This window comes from Ascidia mentula, chromosome 5 (genome assembly GCF_947561715.1).
Source record: "Ascidia mentula chromosome 5, kaAscMent1.1, whole genome shotgun sequence".
In the NCBI taxonomy this organism is placed as follows: Eukaryota; Metazoa; Chordata; class Ascidiacea; order Phlebobranchia; family Ascidiidae; genus Ascidia; species Ascidia mentula.
The window spans coordinates 8,796,820-8,817,695 of NC_138570.1; the positions used below are offsets into that span (position 1 = coordinate 8,796,820).

General features: G+C 41.0%; 2 protein-coding genes across 2 annotated transcripts; one reads left to right on the forward strand and one right to left on the reverse strand.

Moving 5' to 3' along the window:
- Positions 1-906: 906 nt before the first annotated feature.
- Positions 907-10,600, reverse strand: LOC145902286 (cytochrome P450 26A1-like). Its single transcript, XM_082990206.1, has 10 exons — positions 10,416-10,600; positions 10,227-10,351; positions 9,569-9,725; positions 9,398-9,433; positions 9,180-9,319; positions 8,877-9,008; positions 8,080-8,234; positions 7,359-7,502; positions 5,684-5,778; positions 907-3,786 (listed from the first exon to the last, which is right to left on the reverse strand). The coding sequence occupies exons 1-10, from the start codon at positions 10,484-10,486 to the stop codon at positions 3,561-3,563; spliced, it is 1,281 nt and encodes a 426-aa protein (XP_082846332.1). The 5' UTR covers positions 10,487-10,600; the 3' UTR covers positions 907-3,560.
- Positions 10,601-11,079: 479 nt separating this feature from the next.
- LOC145902308 (uncharacterized) lies at positions 11,080-20,875 on the forward strand. The gene is made up of 24 exons (XM_082990234.1): positions 11,080-11,177; positions 11,290-11,337; positions 11,412-11,689; positions 11,754-11,894; positions 11,960-11,993; positions 12,053-12,254; positions 12,326-12,475; positions 12,594-12,881; positions 12,942-13,026; positions 13,577-13,751; positions 13,937-14,251; positions 14,394-14,718; positions 15,083-15,288; positions 15,993-16,107; positions 16,379-16,500; positions 16,583-16,700; positions 16,871-17,035; positions 17,193-17,567; positions 18,019-18,306; positions 18,674-18,907; positions 19,124-19,250; positions 19,322-19,456; positions 19,849-20,030; positions 20,194-20,875. Exons 1-24 carry the CDS (start codon positions 11,086-11,088, stop codon positions 20,350-20,352), a joined length of 4,359 nt encoding a protein of 1,452 aa, XP_082846360.1. The 5' UTR covers positions 11,080-11,085; the 3' UTR covers positions 20,353-20,875.
- The last annotated feature ends 1 nt before the right edge of the window (position 20,876 follows it).

Sequence of the window (20,876 nt, forward strand, 5' to 3'; positions counted from 1 at the left end):
GTAATATACATTCATTCAACTACCTATATTAATTGAAGCATTCAAACTATCGCATAAGAATCCATGAACTTACGACCTGTAATATTTATTGGATTATAAAAGCTAATCGCGAGCGCAGCAATTAAAACGTCGCTGTATAACGTAACTTTGTTCTCGAGAATTTCCAACCGGGCTATAAATCATTATAGCGACCACAGCGTTCTTGCGCTTGCGTCAAACGGAAGTATTCATTCCACAAACATGGCCTTGTCAAACAGAGCAATACAATTTGACCGGTGTTCGAAGGTGAAAACACCACAAAAGTCTTCGTAAGCCGTTGATTGCAAAGCGGTCAGACTATTCCGCTGCGCGACCGATAACTGCAATAAAAGCCCGCAGAGCGAAACACTATACGGGCTGTAGTATGGAGCGTTTCTTCGCAGCAGTGTCAGTTGTGAAGTAGGATGCCATTCTTCCTAATTCGTTGTTAGCGCCTCCGCGCTACTAGACAATTCTGCTTGTAAGTGCCACTTTTACTGCTTCTTAGAAGGCGGGATTTTGCGTGGGTTATGCACAGTTCGAGTGATTCGTCCGCAGCAAGAACGCGCACATGCAGCGTGGGTGTCTGATTTTTTGCAAATATTCGGAATCCAGCTTTTCCGACCTTATCCTCCTGACGCACTCCACATTGCGTTAAACGTCAAATGCGTAAAATCCGTGAAGCAGCCAATCAGCTTCGAGTTTGAAAAACGATGGGTAATTAATAGTAAGGCTACCGTGCGGTACTTGTGACGCTTTCATTTGCAAAAATCTGGCTGCACTGCAATATCACAACGAAAACAGGTCAAAAATAGACCCAAAGCTTGTCGTTCGTGTTTATTTGACATTTAAAACTTGACGCAAATAAAAACTTGACGAATGCGTGAGCACGCAAAATCGTCCCTGCCCCAACTTACGCAAGGGCGTGCGTACGCTTTCACCAAGTTTGCATAGAAGCCAGAAACAGAGCAGATCCTCCTTCCCTTCCGCCGTAAACCTTAAATAAATCACCCTCGGATAATGTAACCATTATTGGCAAGCGTACAGGCGCAAATTAAAACGTGCGCCGGCATGGACTAATTCGATCCAATCAGCAGTGAACGAGGCCGACGCAAATTATTTACGTCGCTGCGTGCGTCAAGATGTTCAAGAAACAAAGGCAAGCGTGACCGCCAACCGAAAGGACGCAAGCCGACGTAATTGCGTCAGTAAATAACACTGCTTTGCGACATAACACGCTTTGTTCGTTCTACAACGTGCCGCGGGATGCAAGGGTTGCAATGCGGCAATGTTGGAGACGCTCGAAATATCTCACGATATGTGAGGCAAGGTTTTGTTAAGCATTGCTGACAAAAATCATTATAATTACGAGTAAATGGTAATAAAAATATTGACGATTTGAACACTACTCTATCGTTGCATCACACATTAAAAATAATCACTTGAAGTTGGTCAAGATGCGCAACACACAAAAACACAGAAGTAATATTAAAACGCTAGAGCGTACGCGATCGGCGCAGACACTTAAATGAGAGTTTTGAGGTGAAATGTTGCAACTTATCAGTGTAAAAAGTGCTTCCCAATGCTATGCATAACAAGCTTCCTGTCGGAACATCGCGAGCGCGTTGCATGCTAAACCACAGACTTATATGCAAAGGGACGGTTGCACGCTAATAGGGCGACAAGAAAAGGAAAAAAGGGCGATGTGGAAATTGAAGACTTGGGTACGGTGATTAACATCGCAACGCACAGGTGTTGGTATGAATAATACGACGGCAACATCTGCTCTGTTACACGTCAGCGTAAATATGTTTGCATCGATAAGCTGAAGAACACATTACTCTATAAGGCGACGTCGCAGAAAAAAACAATAGTCTGCGGTGCTAGGCAGTGAAAATCAGCCGCTAAATCTTGTATCACGAGACTTAGCCTTTGTGCGAATCCGTGTACAGTACAAACAAGAATCATCATCGGGTGAAAAGCAAAATATACAAAGATTGAGCAAAATATACACGTCGCGGTTGTTATTCTCGCCAAAGCCACATTGACGTGTTACGTTGGTCGGTGACAATCATTCCCGCGCAACATGGAATCCACGAAATTGAAAAACAAGCGACCATCAAAGCGAGTGACCCTCGTTTCAACCGGGCGGCGCGCGTCGCCAATCGAGCTGGAAAATCGCGGTGAAAGGGCGGACACCAGGCAAGCACTTTGCCAATCGGTGCAAAGTGACAATTTTGGAAGGTCGCGACACCGAGGTCGAGTATTGTCGCCTGTTTGAAGACTGGGACCGCGCTTTCCAGGATTCAAACGTCTCGTGCGCACCGGAGTTAGTGAAATACGTGAACTCAAAAATTTAGACTAGATTTAGTAATGTCCGTTGAAAAAATTTAAACCCTATACTGTTTATAACTTTAATTGACCAATAACCAATTCAATTACTTTCGCATTACAATTTGGGCTGATGGAAAGGTAAAAGTTTCAACATACAAGCTCGTGTTTTTCGGCCAGGGATTTGTTCTTCGTCCACATTTTAGTAAAAAAAAATCCTTTTCTACCTCTTGATGTGTTGGCAGCCTAAACGCTGACGAAGCGTATAAACGTCCCATTATAAATGTTGTGTGGGGAAATCACATTTGGCGACCCCTACGCGCAGTATAAGTAGCATATCTTTGTGACACTTTTCGTGCGTGTTGGATGTCGTAAATATGCGCTGACCGAATCGACAACGACCGGGGACATCCGTGGCCGTAAGCGCGATTTCGAATCGGCAAAATCTTTGGCGCGATCCCCGCCCGACACCGGACCAAAAAAGCTGACTTGCCACCGAACAAATCATCGCGCGATTAAGATTCATTTCAGTTTGTTGCGTAAAACAAGTTAAAAGTCACCAACACGTCAAGTTTAAACCGGGTAAAGTTGACGGGCGAGTTAAAAATAATTCCGTTTATGACAGAAATAGGTGCCGGCGCTTTAAACGGCATGCCGTTAGATTCAGATTCGCTTAGTCACTAAACGTTGATGCATTCGATTTGCCCGGCGAGAGAAAACGGTCGGCCTTGAAGCGAAAGCATACAGTGTGAGTCACAGCGAATTTTTTATGGAACGGAAAAGCTTTCGCTCAGCATTTTGATTCTTGTTTCAAAGAGGAATTAACTTCTTGCTAAGTTTGATCGTGTAATCCATGCACGTGGGCGACAAGCGGCGCGAGTCCTGCATACGTTGCTAAGATTGACGGCAGATAAAGTCGATAACATCTTTGCACCGCGGACTGTTGGTTTAGAACGCGTCGCCGGATTAAAGACATTATGAAACCGCGGGCGAGGTGAAACGGTTCCGGACCGCAATAAGTCGAGGTTCAAGCAACGGGAAATATCGGGTCCACGTTAAAATGACGGACGGAATATGAAAAATCCACTTGGCGGTAATATAGGTGCTGTGCATATGTACTGGTGGTCGAAGAAAAAGAAAAATTTCGTCAAAACATAAACACAATGTTAGTAGACTGTACCATATACCGCGGCACGATGTAAAGGTTTGGTTCAACCCTCAGTAAACGGTATGAACTTGACCGAGGTCGGCTTAGCTGGCCGGGCGACGGGCAAGTACTTGTAAGTCAAGTCCTGGTCGGGAGGAATTAGCTCCCAGTCGTAGGCGAGCAACAGATGCTTGGCAACGTCGCGCAGTATTTGGCAGATAAACCTCCGACCAATGCAGCAACGCGGTCCGCCACCGAAACAGAAAATAAGATCGCGATGTTCCACGTTCCTGCATGTCAAGTAAGTACGCGGTTACATGGATATCATACACAACCAACACGTTCGATTGCCAAGCCGCAATGACTAGCCACAAGCGAACGGAGCTTTAGGAGCGAGTCCTGAGCTGCACGAGGTGTTTTCTGTGCACTGCGTGTACCCAAACACGCAAACAAAATGCCCAGCGATGATTACGGCGATAAAGTCACAGCCTGGCACGGGTCCTTTGTTTTCAGCAATGTCTTTCATCTTGCCCATCACCCGCAACCGCGCAAAATATACCGGAGACCGCTACATAAGGTCCTGCAACTCGTTTCTCTTTAACAAAACCACAATGAGGCGAAATTGAGTCACTTCGCTTCGCAGAAAGAGTTCACCACCGCCACCTCAGAACATACGCATCGTCGTAGCCCCGCAGCAATGTAAGTCATGCGGTTGCGAATTATTCAATGTGCGAAAATGCGTCAATATTTTGTAAAAACAATATTATTAAAAACGTATCTTGTAACTTTCGGCTATAATTGCATTGCATTCATCACAATTCATTGTAAGGGGTTTAAATAACTTAATTAGGTATAACAGCTGGTAATGAAAACGACGGCTCCTTGGATTTCAACGTGCGAAAAAAAATAGTCTTTCAGTCAACTTTGTAATTTCGGGGTAAGTCAACCAGTAGACATAAATTAATCAGCATGTGGCCTTGATCGCGAGAATTTGAAGACTAAAATAGTCCCAAGGCAGTAACGATGACCATGACACCTAAGCCGTAATTATATCACCGACACAGACAGTTCTTAAACAAATGGAAATAACTCAGGAAATAAGTCAGATACATTCCGACTTGTTTTCCTGTCGGGACGTACGTTTACGTGTGTTGTGAGAAGAGGGAAAAGATTTGCCGTATAAACAAACAGCTTAATCGATGTTATGACTCGCAAAGATCGGAGTAATTCGAGATATCGGTTTAGTATCGGAAGGGAGCTCCCTCGTCCCACCACACTTCCGGGGCTTTGCGAAAAGTAACAGCAAAACGGATGTCATTAGCGCGTGACAGATCGCAAGGTGACGGACGTGTCACCGGCTCGATGAATATTTGATGTCTGAGATGTAAATCGAGGCCGCAGCCTGCAACCGGTGACGTCACCGCTGGAGTGAAGGGTGACTCCGACATTGGGCAACTACACCGCAGCAAAATCTCCCAGCGCCCAATGTTAAATGGTTGTGTTTATCGATCTGCAGTGATCCGTGTTTTTCGAGCCTCCGTGTAATTGAAAGTTTTTCTTCGTTTCACGATATTGCTGAGCATGACATAAGTCCCGTTGAAAATGGTCTCGATATAGCGACGGGCTTTCGTGTATATTTAAATATATAAATGTACAGTTAACACCAAATTAGTGGCGCAAAGGCGGAATTTTTTGTCCCCGGGTCCCGGCAAGCACACAACGGCCCCTTGTAATTCGAGTGCGCGCGGCAAGGTGTTGGCTTTGGCCCGGAATCAAATGCAGATTTGATCTCATGCGAGAAGCCGAAAAACTTACTACTATCATATTAAGGTGTCAAGTTTTGAAGTTAAAAGCGATTGGTCAAAACTAAAAAAGAATCACACGAGTAAGCTAAAAAGTTTTTTTACAAAATGTGACGCCAGTGGTAATGTAATTCCATTACATCGAACTTTAAATAAATCTTACTCACGCAGGAAAAAAAATATATAGTGGAATAGTGAGAATAGTCCACGGTAACACACGTTTGTTTTATATAGAAACAAGTTTCATTTGAAATTTGAGCAACGACACACATTTAGCCGTCAATTAAAGTGGGCGTGACAGGAACTATTTACGTCGCATCTGCTTTTACCCACGTGTGAGTCAAGTATCTTAGAAATGTGAGCAGACAAACATGCATGTGGTTACCAGGTTTGCCAGCGATCAGGTAGAAACTCTTCGGGTCGCGGGAAGACCTCCGGGTCACGGTGGGCGACATGGGCGGCGTACACGACGGCGTAATCCTGCAAACAACAGCTACCGTTAATTTCCACGCGCATTACAATAGGCGTGCGGTGCACACCTAGTTGGTATATATAAGTAGGCGGATTGATGTTTCCAAAAAAGGTGGCAGTCTTTTTTTGTAGTGAACAGTGGCGTTACGACGGATTAGAGGATTGTTTATGTCGAGTCGTTTTCTTTTTCCCACCACAGTCACGTACATAGGGAGAAACATGGAATTGAGTAGAAAAATCGTGTCCAAACACAAGTTGGATTACGGAGGGCAACATCCGCAAAGCTGATTCGCGGACCTTTCAAAACAGGTTTCGTTCCTCCTCTCAGAAGCCAGCAGAAATGATAATCGCAAATGCGTCGGATTATCACTAAATCAAAAACCGCGTATTGTTCACCCGTCAGCGTTTGGCCAGAGTACGGCGAAATTTCTAAACAATCGCCCGGCTTAAAATGTTAGACATCAGCGCTAATGAAACGCGTCTTTCGAAATCTTTGACAGCCATGCCCACGATTTCAATTATTTACGCCTCGGTGTTGACAAAAAATGGCGGCGGTCCTTGTTTGGGTTGTGAGCCGGCACCCGCCGATCGGGATTTCAATCGATGTTTTAGCAGATTTTGGATCACGATCCGCCAGACGAAGCGGTTCCTAAAAGTTTGGCAACCGCCGGGCTATGTCAGGTGCAATTACGGCGCGGCAAAACGATTGAAACGCGAGCTGTTTGTCAGGCCCACAAACAAAAGCCAAAAATTTTAATACCGAGCAGGAAGCAATAAAGGAAAATCAACCACTCGATGGGATTGCCTAAAGGTACATATTTTCGCTTTTCCTAGATTTTGAGGTAGATGTGCAGCAAACGATTTGAAATGGTGGAACTTAATTAGGAACTGTCGACCACACCTTATTTAAACCCCTTATCTCTAACACGTCACTAATTTATATTAAATTTCATAATATTGTGAATGGCATTGGGTATAAGTGTGTGATACTGCGAACCATTTATGGATATATCTAAGCTCGTTTAATATTTATTATCAATATATACCGCTGTTTCTCGGAAATGGAGCACCCGCCCAATTTACATGCAAACGTGGCAATCGGTTGACTGACGATCGAAGGGAAAGCACTGCTACCCCGACATCGGGTCGATCTAACTTCTCACGCCGTCGGACAAAGCGCGACTTTCATCGTTCGGCGAGGGCTGACATCACCCCCAATTACCGCCAAATTCAATTCGTCAGCGTAGCGGCGGCGGCAGGCGGCAATTTAAAGCGCGTTACTGTGAAGATTGATCTTCCTATATTGTTCAGAATTGGTCGCATATCTCAGACCGGTATGACGTCACGAATTAACCGCAAGTCCGCTTCCTGGCACACAAGCGTCACCCAGTGTCAGAAACGTGTTCGAAATTAATTCACCGACTGAAAGTCCATTGTTTTGACATTGACAATTAGAAGCTGAACAATACGCATATTGTCGATAAAACGCTTCGCAATTAAATAATCCAGTGCATGAAAATTGCCCAATTTTGTAACATTTGTACAAATTAAGATGTCTACTTGTTCGGAAAACAATGGCCCGTTGATACCTTTGGGATCTTGTAGTTCCCCAATTTTGTGGTTTTTAGGGCCAGTCTTCGACCGCCAAAGAAAGGAGGCCACAAGCGTTGAACTTCCAGCAGCACGTCTTCCAGGAAGCCATCCTCTTTGCGGGCACGTTCTCTCCAAGCGCGCTGCAAAAAAATCCGATATTCACACTGTTAACACTTACAAGGTGGAGTCACTACCACAAGCCTAACTGCAACCGCTCAATTTTCGCCACCGACAAACGTGCAGCAGATTTAGTGCACCGCAAAGATTGACGTTTTGTGGCTAAGGAATGACAGGAACACCAAAAATAAGCTCGCGTCGTGAGGATATATATGAACTAACCCTTCAACGGTCCTATGATTTGATTTAAAAATAAACTTTATTTTTTTCGAATGGCACTGATCACGTTTATGGAAAGTGTACAAAATTGATTTTTTCAATCATATCAACTGACATCGAACCGAAACTTGTTACTTTATTGAAGAACACTTTTATTTATTTAGTAAATAGTGATAAAGGAGCCGTCTTTGTCCACCCAACTGCACTGAAGATAGTAATAGGTCGAAACAGTGACACTGTCCGTAGCCCATTTATTTCAAGTTCGAAAGTTATTTTTTTACATAGTAAGATTTTTGTGGGACCCCAGAGCGCCTACATACCCATACCAGTAATGCCCCTTTACTGTAATGTGATTCGGTGCCCATATAGACCTAGTGATACCTTGTTGCTGCCCGACATGACGATTACGAATGATGTGAGAATGGAGGCGAACGCCTTCGGAATGAGCGCTGAGACGAACATGAGAAGATGTTGTTCGACTGTTTTGTGATTTGGAAAATTGAGCGATTTCATTTCGCCCAAAATGCTCGGGCAATCTGTGAGAAAGATCTTGATTTAAAAATGAGATGTGCTGATGCTAAAACCACGAAAACGCTGGAAAACAAGCCAGGTGTACAAGTTAAACAATAATGATCATAGAAGTGCTAAGCCATACATTACCAATTAGGGGACCTTTATTTTATGATTGATAAGTCTGAAAAACCGCTAAAAATTGATTGTCACATGATTATGTTCCAAGGAAGAATTGCTGGGTGATTACTGACTTAATTTTGCCATAAACAAGCTGAGACAATGCCCTTCCTAATGACTCTTTAGCCAGACGTGAAAGGAAGCAGTGTGTGTGGGTGGCACAATAAACCACTGTAATATGAAACAGAGTCTGTTGTTCCTAACCTATATAGCACATAATTTTAAACATTCCATTTCATGTTTTAAACATTTGGACTTCCTGAATTAAAATCTAAAGTGGTACACGCTACAGCTGTTCTTGGCGGGGCAATGATATAGAAGTGTTTTTAAAAGTCACACTTTATTTAGTTTATAGTGTTTTATGGCAAAATAATTTTTTAAATTTTGTTTTGCAAGATCGGAAATACAGAATATGGAATATATGCTTAAATACAATTTATGCATGTATTGTGTGTTTGGTTTGACCCCATTTCATCTTGCAACCATACCTGTATGTGCAGTAGTCTGTGATATCACATTTCTTATGATGGCGAGCAACTTCTCTTTTGCTTGAAGTGCTTGATTATAACCAGAAGGACCAGACATTGGAATTCGAAAACTGACAGGAACTGATATGATACCTTTAAAAATACACATTTTTGGCAAACAGCGGTTGTGAATTAACATTTTGCATTATTTTCAATAATGTATCGGGGGTGTATATTAGTGAAACTAAAAGTCATCAATAGGTTGCAACCAATGAGAAGTTTGTACATAAAGTGAAATATAAAAAATAAAAATGTGTTTCGCACCATGCCAATGCTTAGTTGCAAGTTCTGGAAGTGTTTCAACAATTTCATCAGGTGTTGAAGCATCAAGCCCAAGAAACAGCTGTAAACACATTTTTGTCATCATAAGCTTGATTTCTTCATAGATTGAAACCGGATCTTCCCTTGGACGAAAAATTACAAGCGAGCTCATTAATAAAACATTCAACATGCATATTCCAAACCATGATGCATTGACTAACCTGTTTCTTAACGATGATATGAATGGATTAATGACACTGCAAAATCAAAGACCACAGGTTAAGTCCAAAACCTTTGACATTTGCAGCACAATTTAATCGACAGATGTCAAACATACTAATGTGTTACAATATATATATTTATCAGACAGGTATTTTTATGCAATTTGTTACCTGTTTAAATTGTCCTGGTATTTGGCAGAATCATGAAATAAAGGTTGAAAAAGTGAACGTAAATGTTGTGCTTGTATCTCATCTTCAAACAAGATGTTGTCTCCATAAATTCGATGCAGAAATGCTTTATAACCAAATCCAAAATCACCAAATTTCTCTAAAACATCAACACACCAATAGTGTTATTCAATAATGACAAAATATTTTTCTTGAAACAAAAGGCAGAAAGATGGCACCAACAGTTTAGCAAATAGCAAGAGTTAGTAGTATTACTTTTTATGGGACATGTCACTACTGTCTACAGATTGTAGTTAAAATTTTAGATATAAACTTGTTAAAAACATAAGGACGTGAAATTTTATCCACTAAGAGATTAACTTAATTGCAGACGTAAGTCGACAGCGTCGCTTATGTTGTTCTTAATGGAACATGTACAACTTAATTTACAGAGTATGTTGACATTACATACCATACTTTATAAATCATCTGCTTTGTGTTAGGCAAACATGGCCTATATTGTTGATACGACAATAACTTATCAGGTCCCATCAGTGCTAATGGGTGGAGTGGTAATGGTATTTTTTCAAGTTAGTGTGGAATTATTATTATTATGGCAAGAAATTTTGTTGACACTCAAGCAAACGTTTTAAACACTTACCTGTCAGTAACTCTTTGACCAACCATGGTGAGGAAACAATAATTGTGGGGTTGTTAAAAAGGCGAACAAGGAATATTTGAGAATCATGGTGTGAATTTCGGCTACACACGTATTTCACAGGATCTCTACGACATTTTGGAATAATACGTTTATTTACACAATGGTAAACAAGTTAGTAGTGTGGCATACCTGTAGAATTCCACTGATGTTTCTCCAATTACTGGGTAGCCACATTTTCCAGGGACATTTTGGGAAGACATCTTTAATCTATAAAGCTTATTGATGCTGAAGTTTACTGCATTTACACTGTACCATCAGTTTGCTTTGTAATAGCGGTACCAAAATTCATAAAAAATAAAGTACCGTAAAGACAATCACAAATACTTTATGAATCAGCTGTTCAGCCATGCACGACTTTGATTGGTTTGATTATTCAAGCATGCAGTTTTGGATTCGCATGGATGATTATTGATGTAAACACCGGCAAGGTTTGCAAAGTGTATAAATGCAAATTTACGAAGATAACGTAGTCGCCAAATTTATGATGTGCTATGAAAAAGTGGTTTCACTTGATTATGATGATGCATTAATATACGTTTTGTATATGACGTAACATACGTCAATGCAGACTACTGTTGACAAATGCTGCGCAAATGCAAAAAAGGCATTTTATTGCTGTGACTGCAGGTTAAAATGGCACGCTCTGTTCAATGAATAGGTGAACGTCATTTGCTTTATCTAACTTTACTTAATGGGTGAAACAAATTGTTTTTTTGCTGTTGCAGTTATAACATAGTTCAAAAAATTTTCGTGCATAAAAGTTTAACTTTCTAATTGCTGGATGTAAGAACAAGAAACAATGGATGAACAAATTTTGTGTTGTAAGGTGGTTGGAATGCTGATTGATGCTGATACAAAAGAAGGTTTCAGCACAGTGGGAAATTTAATCAGGTGCAAAAATATGACATTGAAGACAAAGTTTAATTTCTTCTACATTAAAAAAAATATATTTAAAGTGTTTACAAATGGTCATCAGGTAGTTTTTATCATATATTCTTTTCAGTCAATCATCCTGCGCTAAAGAAATTCAAGAAAAATTTTCAGAAATGAGGTGAAATATTTTTTTGTTTTTATTGAGTGTCGTTGTGGACTCATCAAATACCGATTATGATTTTCAAATTTCAGTCAACTCACATACAACAGTGTTGCCAAACCTCATCAATGCCCAGACAAAAAAGTGCAAAGATCTCCATCTCGCCAACCCATAACCAAAGGAAACACTTTCCCTGGAGCAAGAGGAAGATCCAGTTACAGTGAATCACTAAAGTTCCAGACTTCAAATTATGATTGCCAGTCTTTTGCCTCTCTTCCTGCTAAACTCTCTGTCCAAGGGAACCATTCGGATTCATTCAGTGATGTGTCCAGTGTATTCAGTGATAATCTTGTTGGATTTGGCAGTGCAGGTATTGTTTATAGTGTTATTTTTGTCTGTTAGTGTTTGTTATGATTATGTGTTTGTATTTACAGGCAATATTTCCTCCTCAAGCATATCAACTCGACGCCGCAGCAGCCATCGGTTTCCTGCAGGTGATTTTGATGTTTACAAAGCTTCTTCACTGTGTGTTCAAAGTCCTGTTGTTGCAAAGAAGTGTCTTGATAAAACAGAAGGCAAGTAGTCAAATGTTTAACTCAAAGATCTGAGAACAACTTACCGTTTTTTTGTTTCCTAAACTCTACAGATATTCCTCTACAAGAGAGAAGCTTAAGGTAATAACTTCACTTAAAAATCTCTTTACTTCAGTGTTAAGCTTCCTTTATGCTTTTAGGAGTACAAGGGACATTCTAAGCCATTACCTTCGATTGGTTTTTCATCCCCTTTCAAAAGACAAGCATCGCCAGTATCAGTCTATGTTGTTTGAACTTGATGCAAACAGCAGTTTTGACCACCTCACAAGGCTTCAACTGTTTATTCACCTGCGCCAAGTAGAACAAAATGAAAACCCATATTACAAACCTGAGCATTTTCGGGTAAATTTTTTGATGTAAATGCTGTGTACATATTTGGGAAAAACATTTTTTGACATTTCTCTTGTCTGAAGACCAAAGATGATTATCAGAAATGGCGTTCAGATGAGCAGACAACTATGTTCAAATTACTCGGAAACAATTTTCCTTCAGACAAAAGTGTCCATGATACATTAAGGACCCCCAGAAATCGTGTTGATGATTACAGAAGTTTACTTCTGAAGGTAAAACTTTTTTATTTCTTGCTTTACAACCAAAATCTATGAAGAAAAGAGCTTTGGCCTCAATGGATAAAAGCATATATTGTTATGAAAAAGACAAAAAAACCTATGTGTACGACAGATGTTAAAACACGAAGCTGGCTGCAATATCGAACGTCCGGACAGCGTATCACTCGCTATGTCCGAAATACGTATCCACATTTCGTCTTCATCTTCACGGGAAAGCATTCACCGCGGCAAAAACAGTCTCCCCCCGAAGGCAGAGCGTTTGCTGACGGAATTTAGCCAACTGTACAGGGTTACTGCGGTCACTCGTCACGTGATATTTCTACAGTGCATCAAGGAATGCTGCGAAGACGAAATTTTGCAGTTTGGTGACTTGATGGTCCTACGAGATTTAAAGAGTCAGGTAATGCTTCGAATAAAAAATACTTGATTCAATCAGTTTACGTCTGACGTGCTTGTTTAGATGTCAGATTTGCTGATACTTGTTGGGAAAACCGATGAAAACTTTATTTTAATCCCCGAGTTGGAGTCTATGTTGGAATTAACAGGTGCGAATTTAGCTTATTGCACCATACTTCTGAAACCACAATCGGTACACAATACCATGAGGATTAAATTTAATTGGGTCTAAGATATTGGTTGCACCACTGGCGTTGGCACCCCTATAAAGTTGATGTTTAAATTTGCAACCAACGCAACAAGGTAAATTAATGTTGCAATGTCTCGTCAAATAAAAACGGACAACTTGGGTTTGTGTTTTACCCCCGACCGAAATCTTCCCCCATTGCGTCACCATTTGCAAAAACGATCATGTGACGCAATTTTTAAATGACAAATGATCTGTACTAATAAAAACCCTAATGAAAGTTTCTGGATTGATCGACTATGGTGCAATAACCAAGCTTTACGAGTGTGGTATTTGCTTTGTAGCACCGTAAATGCAACACGCAGGAGAATATACTAACTCACGAGCCGAAAATGTTATCGCCCGTTCCTGTTTGAGCACTACAAACATTTCTAACCTTTGGCGGGGTTGACTCAAGCACTTGTGCATGTATAAAGCAGAAACACCTGATCGCACGCCTCTAACGTTTACAGATCACATGATCGAGATGATCAAACAGCTTTTGAGCCACTTCATAACACAATGGAAGCCGGAACTTGATCAACTGACCGCCATCCTCGCGTTGCTCGAGAAATGTTGCGAGTTTCAATCTATGTTCGGAGAAAGCCATGAGTGCAATTTTCCAGACTGCGTTAAACGCTGGTTCGAGTACGTATTAAATTTTTTGGGTCTTAACGATACAGTGTTCCATACACAAAAAAGCAAACGCCAAATGTGAACCCAATAACCCAAAACAGCATTGTAACACTATATCTTTGGCAATCTTTACTGTGTTTTTGTTTGCAATTTAGACTAAAGTCGACATACTGCCAAACCCAAACTTATTTTACCAGATGGGCGATCGCATACGATTACCATAGCAACAAACCCCTAAATTGTGGATGCGACGATGCATTTGGTCAATCGCCTACTTTAACGCTGCTACGAAGCGTGGACTATTCCATTTTCACTCTGCAACAAAACGATTGCAACTATCGGTCAATATTTGAGCAGCACGTGCAAAACATCGACCTCCTAACTGCTGGGGTGCTGTATGACTGCGTTCTCAACGACGTCGCCCAGCTTGGTGAATCGATAAGATCGAAGCTCCAAACTGAAAAACTGGGGAATAAAACGGATTTACAAGCATCGGTTGTTCTTGCATCCAGGTGTGGTGAAGCCACGATTCTGTGGCAGTTTAAAATAATCAATCCATTTTTTTTGGCCAATACTTGAATTGAACTCGTAACATTAGGGATTTTAGCCCATGTACTTCACTATACAACTCGGACTGTTTTTTCTTGATTACAGATTGGCGATGTTTGAGAAATTGGTGTTCGATACTGGATACAAGTTACAAGATGCCGACGTCCACAGATCTTGGAGAGCCATTTTCTGTGAACTTGTTCCCTTTTGGATTCAATTCGTCCGTAGCATGATAGGAGATCACATCATGAGATGTGTTAGAGACGACGAATCGGTTTTCATCCACGTTCCCATTCCCAATAGTTTTACGCAAAACGTCACAGATGAGGAAACGAGCAGCGCCGCCAGTAGCGACTGCGTTATTACTCGTGTGGAGGAGCCAAACACAAGCAACGCTGCAGTTGCCGGTGTCGATCAGCGAAACTACGAGGTAAAATGTAGTTGATCAACTCTTTTATCTAACTAAATTTTCCTATACAAGCCGTTTGAAAAGAACGTTTTTAACGTCCGGACATTTTTTGGTGGACTGGCATATAACACAAATTTTTGTTTTTGATATTTCTGTTTTATTATAACAATTTTTAATAAAAATACAGTTGTGGAAAATAGTATCAAAGCCTTGCATTGACATCAGCGTTTTGGTTTTCGGAGACAGTGCGTGCGATACTCACTGGCAAAGCCTAATCAACAACAACATTTGTAGGGCATTGAACTCAAACTAACATATAACGAGCGTGTGATTTGTATGTTTGTCGATGTTATAATTAGCACATGTACTTTGCACTCCCACGTAGGATGCGGGACGACTTAGAATGAACACGATCATCGATCACCATCCCATCGAATCAACCCACGGTCTCCTCAGCGAGTCGAGGTTTATCCCAGAAGCGGGTGAATGCATCGCCGACGGGACAGCGGCCATTGGTGGTGTTAGGGCGAGCGAAACCGTTTCGTTCAGCTTTTCGCGATCCGCGCTTGACCTAGTTGTGGCATTGAACAGGTGGGCTGCGCTACGTTGTAGGTAAATTGGCTTTTCGACCCTCTTAAAAGTTTATGTTGTTACGGTGAACAAGTTAATATTTCACCGGTTATTGAACGAGAGGTTGGTTCCAGAAATTTGTTTATGACCTTCATAGTGCTGTAAAAAATAAGTTCAATGTTATGTTATAACCAGCATTATTCACTTGGTTGGGCATGTTATAGCGTACATTCGACAATACAAACGGCTATTTTTTATCGCTATTTTGTCCAAGGGATTGCCAATGTACTGATTTTTTTTGAATTACAACAAATACATTTTGTTTATTCCCTGTATGTAAGGGAACTATGTATGACCTTTCCGAAACTGCTGAATCACGCAGGGACTGTGACTGCATCCCGGTATTTTAATAGGACGCCCTACAGCAAACATGCACGCACCCACAATCATCTGCAACTCGCTACAAAGGTCGAGCGCATGCACAAACGAAAATATGTGTACTTAGCTTGGCCCACACGCCATATGCATATTTGCCTGCAAAATGCAATTTCGGATACTTAAGCAATCTAAGATCTATCAACATCTATTATCATGTAAAAAGCTTAGTTACGTTCTTTCCTTGTGCGGTTAATTTCCTGTTTTCCACCGAAGTCTTAACCGTCGAAAAGGATTTAGCTTTTTTGAGGTTGATTAAACATTAACAAACCCGTGTTTTGGATATTAAGGTTCATTGAGTTTACGAAACAAACCTTCGAAACGATATATCAACTCCCCAACGAATGGAGAGATAGGAAGGTTACTTGCACCAGCAAAGAAACCTTTTCCACTTCGGTTTTGTCGGTAAGATTTTTCGTTGTTACGTTAATTTTTAAAAAAATGTGCCACTGGGAGGACCATAGAGATCACATACGACGTTGCAGGAGGGGAGGAAGTCTTCACGATAGAAATCTCTCGGTTTTTGAAACGAAATTGTGTAATGGCCACACAATTGTGGGTCCTGCTGTCTTGGGTATTTGTGGGTCCTGCTGGTACGTCGCACCGACTTCTCCCCTTCTCGTGGGGCTTGTCTATTGTATTTAGCTTGTTACATCTGTTATATGAAATGTTTCAGGCGATGTCCAGCTTTATTGCTCAATACTCTGATTGCATGTTGAACTTGGACCTCTGCAAGTTCCCAAAATCGAAAGTTTCACAATTTGTTACAAGAAAAAAACGGAGGGAGTTGAAAGCACGGTACGTCAACGATCTTTTGTATTTCTGTGCAGCGGTGCTTGCCCAACTTCAAAAGTGGCATCACGTGTTTTTGTTTTTGCAGAAGGGTTAATGGAACTATCAGCTGTTGTCGCCACCAGATTAAGGGAAATCATCTTCCTTGCACCGACGAGGAAATAAAATCGGAAAGTTTTTTGAAAAAGAACGCCCTTTACAGCAAGGTACTGACATTGGTGCGATACATAAAAAAAATTAGTATATTGCGAGACGGAAGAAGTCTTATCAGAGTCGGTAAAGGATGAGTGTGCGAATAACAAATATTTCAACAGAATTTTTATAATTTTAATGATACGATTGTTTCTCAATTCGAAACAAATGATATTGTTTGCAGATGGCTCGCAGGTCCAACAGCCTCTTTCTCATTTCTGAAGGACTGAATTCAATCTGGGAGCAACTTTCCAAAGCATTGGAAATCCACCAGATTTCGTCAACTGGAACATCGATGAGAGGTTACGGCAGTTCTACTCTGTCTATTCAAATCAAACGCCCTGGCCTGGTAATGAAAAGTTAACTAACTAACCTCTAACTAATTTTCTATCTGACAGACTTTTCCACAGGGGGAGTTTTGGACAAAAAATGGCCATAAAGTTTCTAACAGTCCAACACATTATAAACACAAACTGCTATTCAGTCTCTATGTAAATGCATTCCAGGATTACGTAGACTCCGATAGCAGCAACACCAGTGAAGGACTCCGCGGCCCAAACTCGCCAAAGATAAACAACGTGAGTTCGGAAAGTCGTTCGTCTTCCACAATCGGGCCCTCTGGCGCCTCATGCGACGACAACAACAACGACCACGAAGGAAAAAGAAGAATTCCACTTACGAAAGACGCAAGCTCGCCCACCCACGCAAATTACAAGAGAGGACGCGACAGATACAGAGACAGATCCTCGACATCGGCTACATGCGTGGCGAGTGAACCAGAACGTTGTTTGTTGGGTGGAACCGCGCTAAGAGTACGCAGCGCCACTGAGGGATGTTCATCCGCCGATTCGTCAGTGGTTGGTGTTTTGGACAACACGAGGGTAAGCTTGACCCACGCATCCCGCGATCTTTATTATATGGCAACTTACCTGAATAATTTTCTGCACGGGGATACGTTACATTGTAGTACTTAGGGTTGTTCAAAGTACATAAAAGTTATAAATACAGCAGAGCAGAAAACACATTGCGACGACACTTGACTTAATGGACTTCAGTCGTTGTGTTTATGACTAAGCCGCAGAAATGTCACGAGATAAGTGAATGATCGCATGACATCGGACCGCAGAGTAGAACAATGTTTAGTCGTTATGAAATGCCATCAACGTCAAGTTCAATTTGAAGTACTTTGTGGTGAACGATGTAAAAAGCGCCACACGCACACTTATATTCACGTTTGTGAACAATTCGCGCCAAACGCACTTTTTGTTACACTTTTCCATAACTTTATCCTGGTCTTGACACTTCTGAAGGTAACAGTTGTTTATGTTTCAGATTACGATTCAGGAAACAGTTAAAACCGATTCTCAGACGCTTTTCCGAATGCTGGGATTTCGCATCGCCCAACCTGTGGTGAGTCTGCTGCATGCGACGCTCAACAAATTTGCTTTGCGGCTCAAATTGAAGCGATCCTCCCTCCTCCGCGATTTGGTCACGTGCGAAGAGCACTGCCAGCCTGTGGTGGCGCTATTGAGCCGGGTTTTACAAAAAATCACTGAATGGTTTTGCGGGCATGCCGTCATCAAGCAAGTGCAAAACGCTATCTGGAAGGAGCTTATGTCAGTAAGTATTTACAATCTAACTCAGTGATTCCCAACCTTTTTGTGGTTACGTGGTTACAAACAATTTCATCGCGTACCACCTAGTTGAGTGTTACAGACTAACTTAGGGGATGAAGTAACAAACATTTTGAGATCACTTACGATTTTTTAAATTCGCACTATATCCGCAATTTGCAGAAAGGTGCTCGTGTACCACCTGGAATGCCGTCGCGTACTACTACTGTTCTAACTGAATGCCAAAATATGTGACTGATATAAATGAAATGAGTATTACATTTAAAATTTAGAAGAACATTAATTTTCACAGTTTTAGGTGGATTTTTGCTCCCTTGCTTATTTTTTAAATCATTTTGCATTTTCCTTTCAAGAAACTTTCGCAAGAAACCCAAATGCTCAAAGATTTCGGAGAGTCTACAAAGTCTCGCGCCTTCTTCCTTTTAATGACGTACCGAACCTTGCTTAAAGTTTTCAATTCTTTCGAGATACTCGCGATAGAAGATTTGTCGGAAGACCTGCAAAACACCTTGTCAGTACTCGAACTCTTTGTCATGCCAACCAAACAGGTGGTCGGTCTATACAATGACGTTGAAGAGGACTTGAAGGTAATGACTATCGTTTGAGTTTCGGTCTTAAATAGACACACTGCAACATAGAAACCTAAATATCAATCCAACCGCACAGATGTATGCACACAAGTCTGTTATCAATATTTATTTAAGCGCCATCCACCCAAAGAAAGCAGAAATTTGCGTAAAAAACCTGTCATATACCAGAAGTGTGTATGAGCTTGTTTGTTAAACTGTCCTGCGTCTTCACAGAACGCTTTGTCCACCCGATTTGATGCGACACTGATGCGATATCTTTACCGACAGCAGAAGTCTTTCGCTGGTCACCAATTTCTCACCATAGTAAAAAGCCTCTCACGCAAGTTAGATCCGGTTGAAGGTTTGTTCCCAATGGTTAGCAGCGCGCCCTGCGATTTTTAGTTGTTCTAACGACAAACACGTTGATTGCAGTTGAACTGGAAGCCCAGGAAATGTGCAGCAATATGCTGATGAAAGGAATCATCAAACTGGTGTTTGTTCGAAACCTTTCGAAGAAAAAGCTTCCCGACCTTATTGAATATGGCGACAGCATCACTTCCAGCTGTGGTGAGACAATTTCTGAAAAAAAATAGTTTGCTTTCCTTTTTTTTAACGCAATTTATTTAAAAATTCGGTAGCTTATTTTTTGGTAAAACACGACAAATGGCAAGTCGAAGAAAGAAAACTAGCCTAATAAAAAAAGAAATCGCATAAAGACAGTTTACAAGGGCATTATTCAATATATTCATTCCGAAATCGACCTTTTTTAACGCCACTTGTTGTGCGTGACACAGGTAGAAACTTCACGTTTGCAAAATTACACAATAAAGCGTTTGACACAAGGTTATTTTATATTGTAATTTTGCAAATTTTCTAGGGCATTATTCGAGTAGCGAACGATAACTTTCTTCAATATATTCTATCAATTTAATCACACGCTTACTTTGCTGCGAATTTAGAAAGCATCGCAAGCGACATCGCGTGGCAGGAGAAAACACCGGATAGCTCCCATCACACTCCGACATCAAACAGCTCCTCCGGCTCCCGTCAGGAGTCGGACAACGACAGTGATCTCACCGCCTCCCTCACCCCTTTCACTCCTGACTTTGTACATTTTTACGCATTTGCAGTAAACAAACCTGTAAGTTGGACTACCTTTGTACTTAGCATATTTTCCACCCCTCTCGTTGCACAAACTGTCTCTTTTAAGCTTTCTTAAGACCTCTATTCGCAAACATGCTTTAATTAAGGCTGGTGTTGAAACTATGGAAATATGGTTCTATATAAAACTGTATCTTTCGCAGCTTTACCACTTTAACGGACCCGACGGACAAAATCTTCGAGTTGATTTCTTGGAGGAAATCTTGAGCGGGAGATCACGCCAAGACCCGGATGCGAAAGAGTTCCTCCGCAAAAAAGGCAAATTCGTAAAGAAATGGTTTCACTTTTGCTCTTGCATTTGATGTGACCGACATACAGCAATTGCTATTTCTCTAGCTTCGTGCTTAAATATACCTCACTAAGGTTATTTATGTTGATTTAAATATTTTTTTCTTCCCTTTTTTGTTAAGTTTTACTTTTGCTAAGCAATAAATCCTGCATAAAATGTTTATTTAATTTTCCTTTGTCTTGGGTTTTTCATCTTTTGTACATTCCCATTAGTACTATTTTTAGTTTATAAATGATTAAAGCTAACTTGTATGAATACTCTGTAGGGTTTTGCTAAAACGTGTTTATCGTTTCAGACTATTTCTCTTCTATAGCTTCTGATAAATGTTAGATGAAGTACTTCTATTTTTGCCTGTCTCCACTTTACACTTTTCCTATTATTACCTCTCCAAGTAGCATACGTCTTCCTCTTCTACACAGTGGCAAAATTACATTCTATAAGTTGACCGTGCAATATCTCAATTGAGGTTTTTATTTTTGTAAATAATGTTCTCAAATTAATTTTTTATTCTTGTAAATAATGTTCTGTATTTGCCTC

Bases quoted from the DNA above. Each gene is read 5' to 3' on its own strand.
- LOC145902286 (XM_082990206.1), bottom strand. From the start codon at position 10,486: ATGTCTTCCCAAAATGTCCCTGGAAAATGTGGCTACCCAGTAATTGGA. The intron at 9,726-10,226 runs GTAAGTGTTTAA...TTGATGTTTTAG, and splicing joins GGTCAAAGAGTTACTGACAG to AGAAATTTGGTGATTTTGGA. The intron at 5,779-7,358 runs GTATCAACGGGC...TGTTGTTTGCAG, and splicing joins GGAACTACAAGATCCCAAAG to GATTACGCCGTCGTGTACGC.
- LOC145902308 (XM_082990234.1), top strand. From the start codon at position 11,086: ATGGATGAACAAATTTTGTGTTGTAAGGTGGTTGGAATGCTGATTGAT. The intron at 12,882-12,941 runs GTAATGCTTCGA...GTGCTTGTTTAG, and splicing joins TACGAGATTTAAAGAGTCAG to ATGTCAGATTTGCTGATACT. The intron at 16,701-16,870 runs GTACTGACATTG...TATTGTTTGCAG, and splicing joins AGAACGCCCTTTACAGCAAG to ATGGCTCGCAGGTCCAACAG.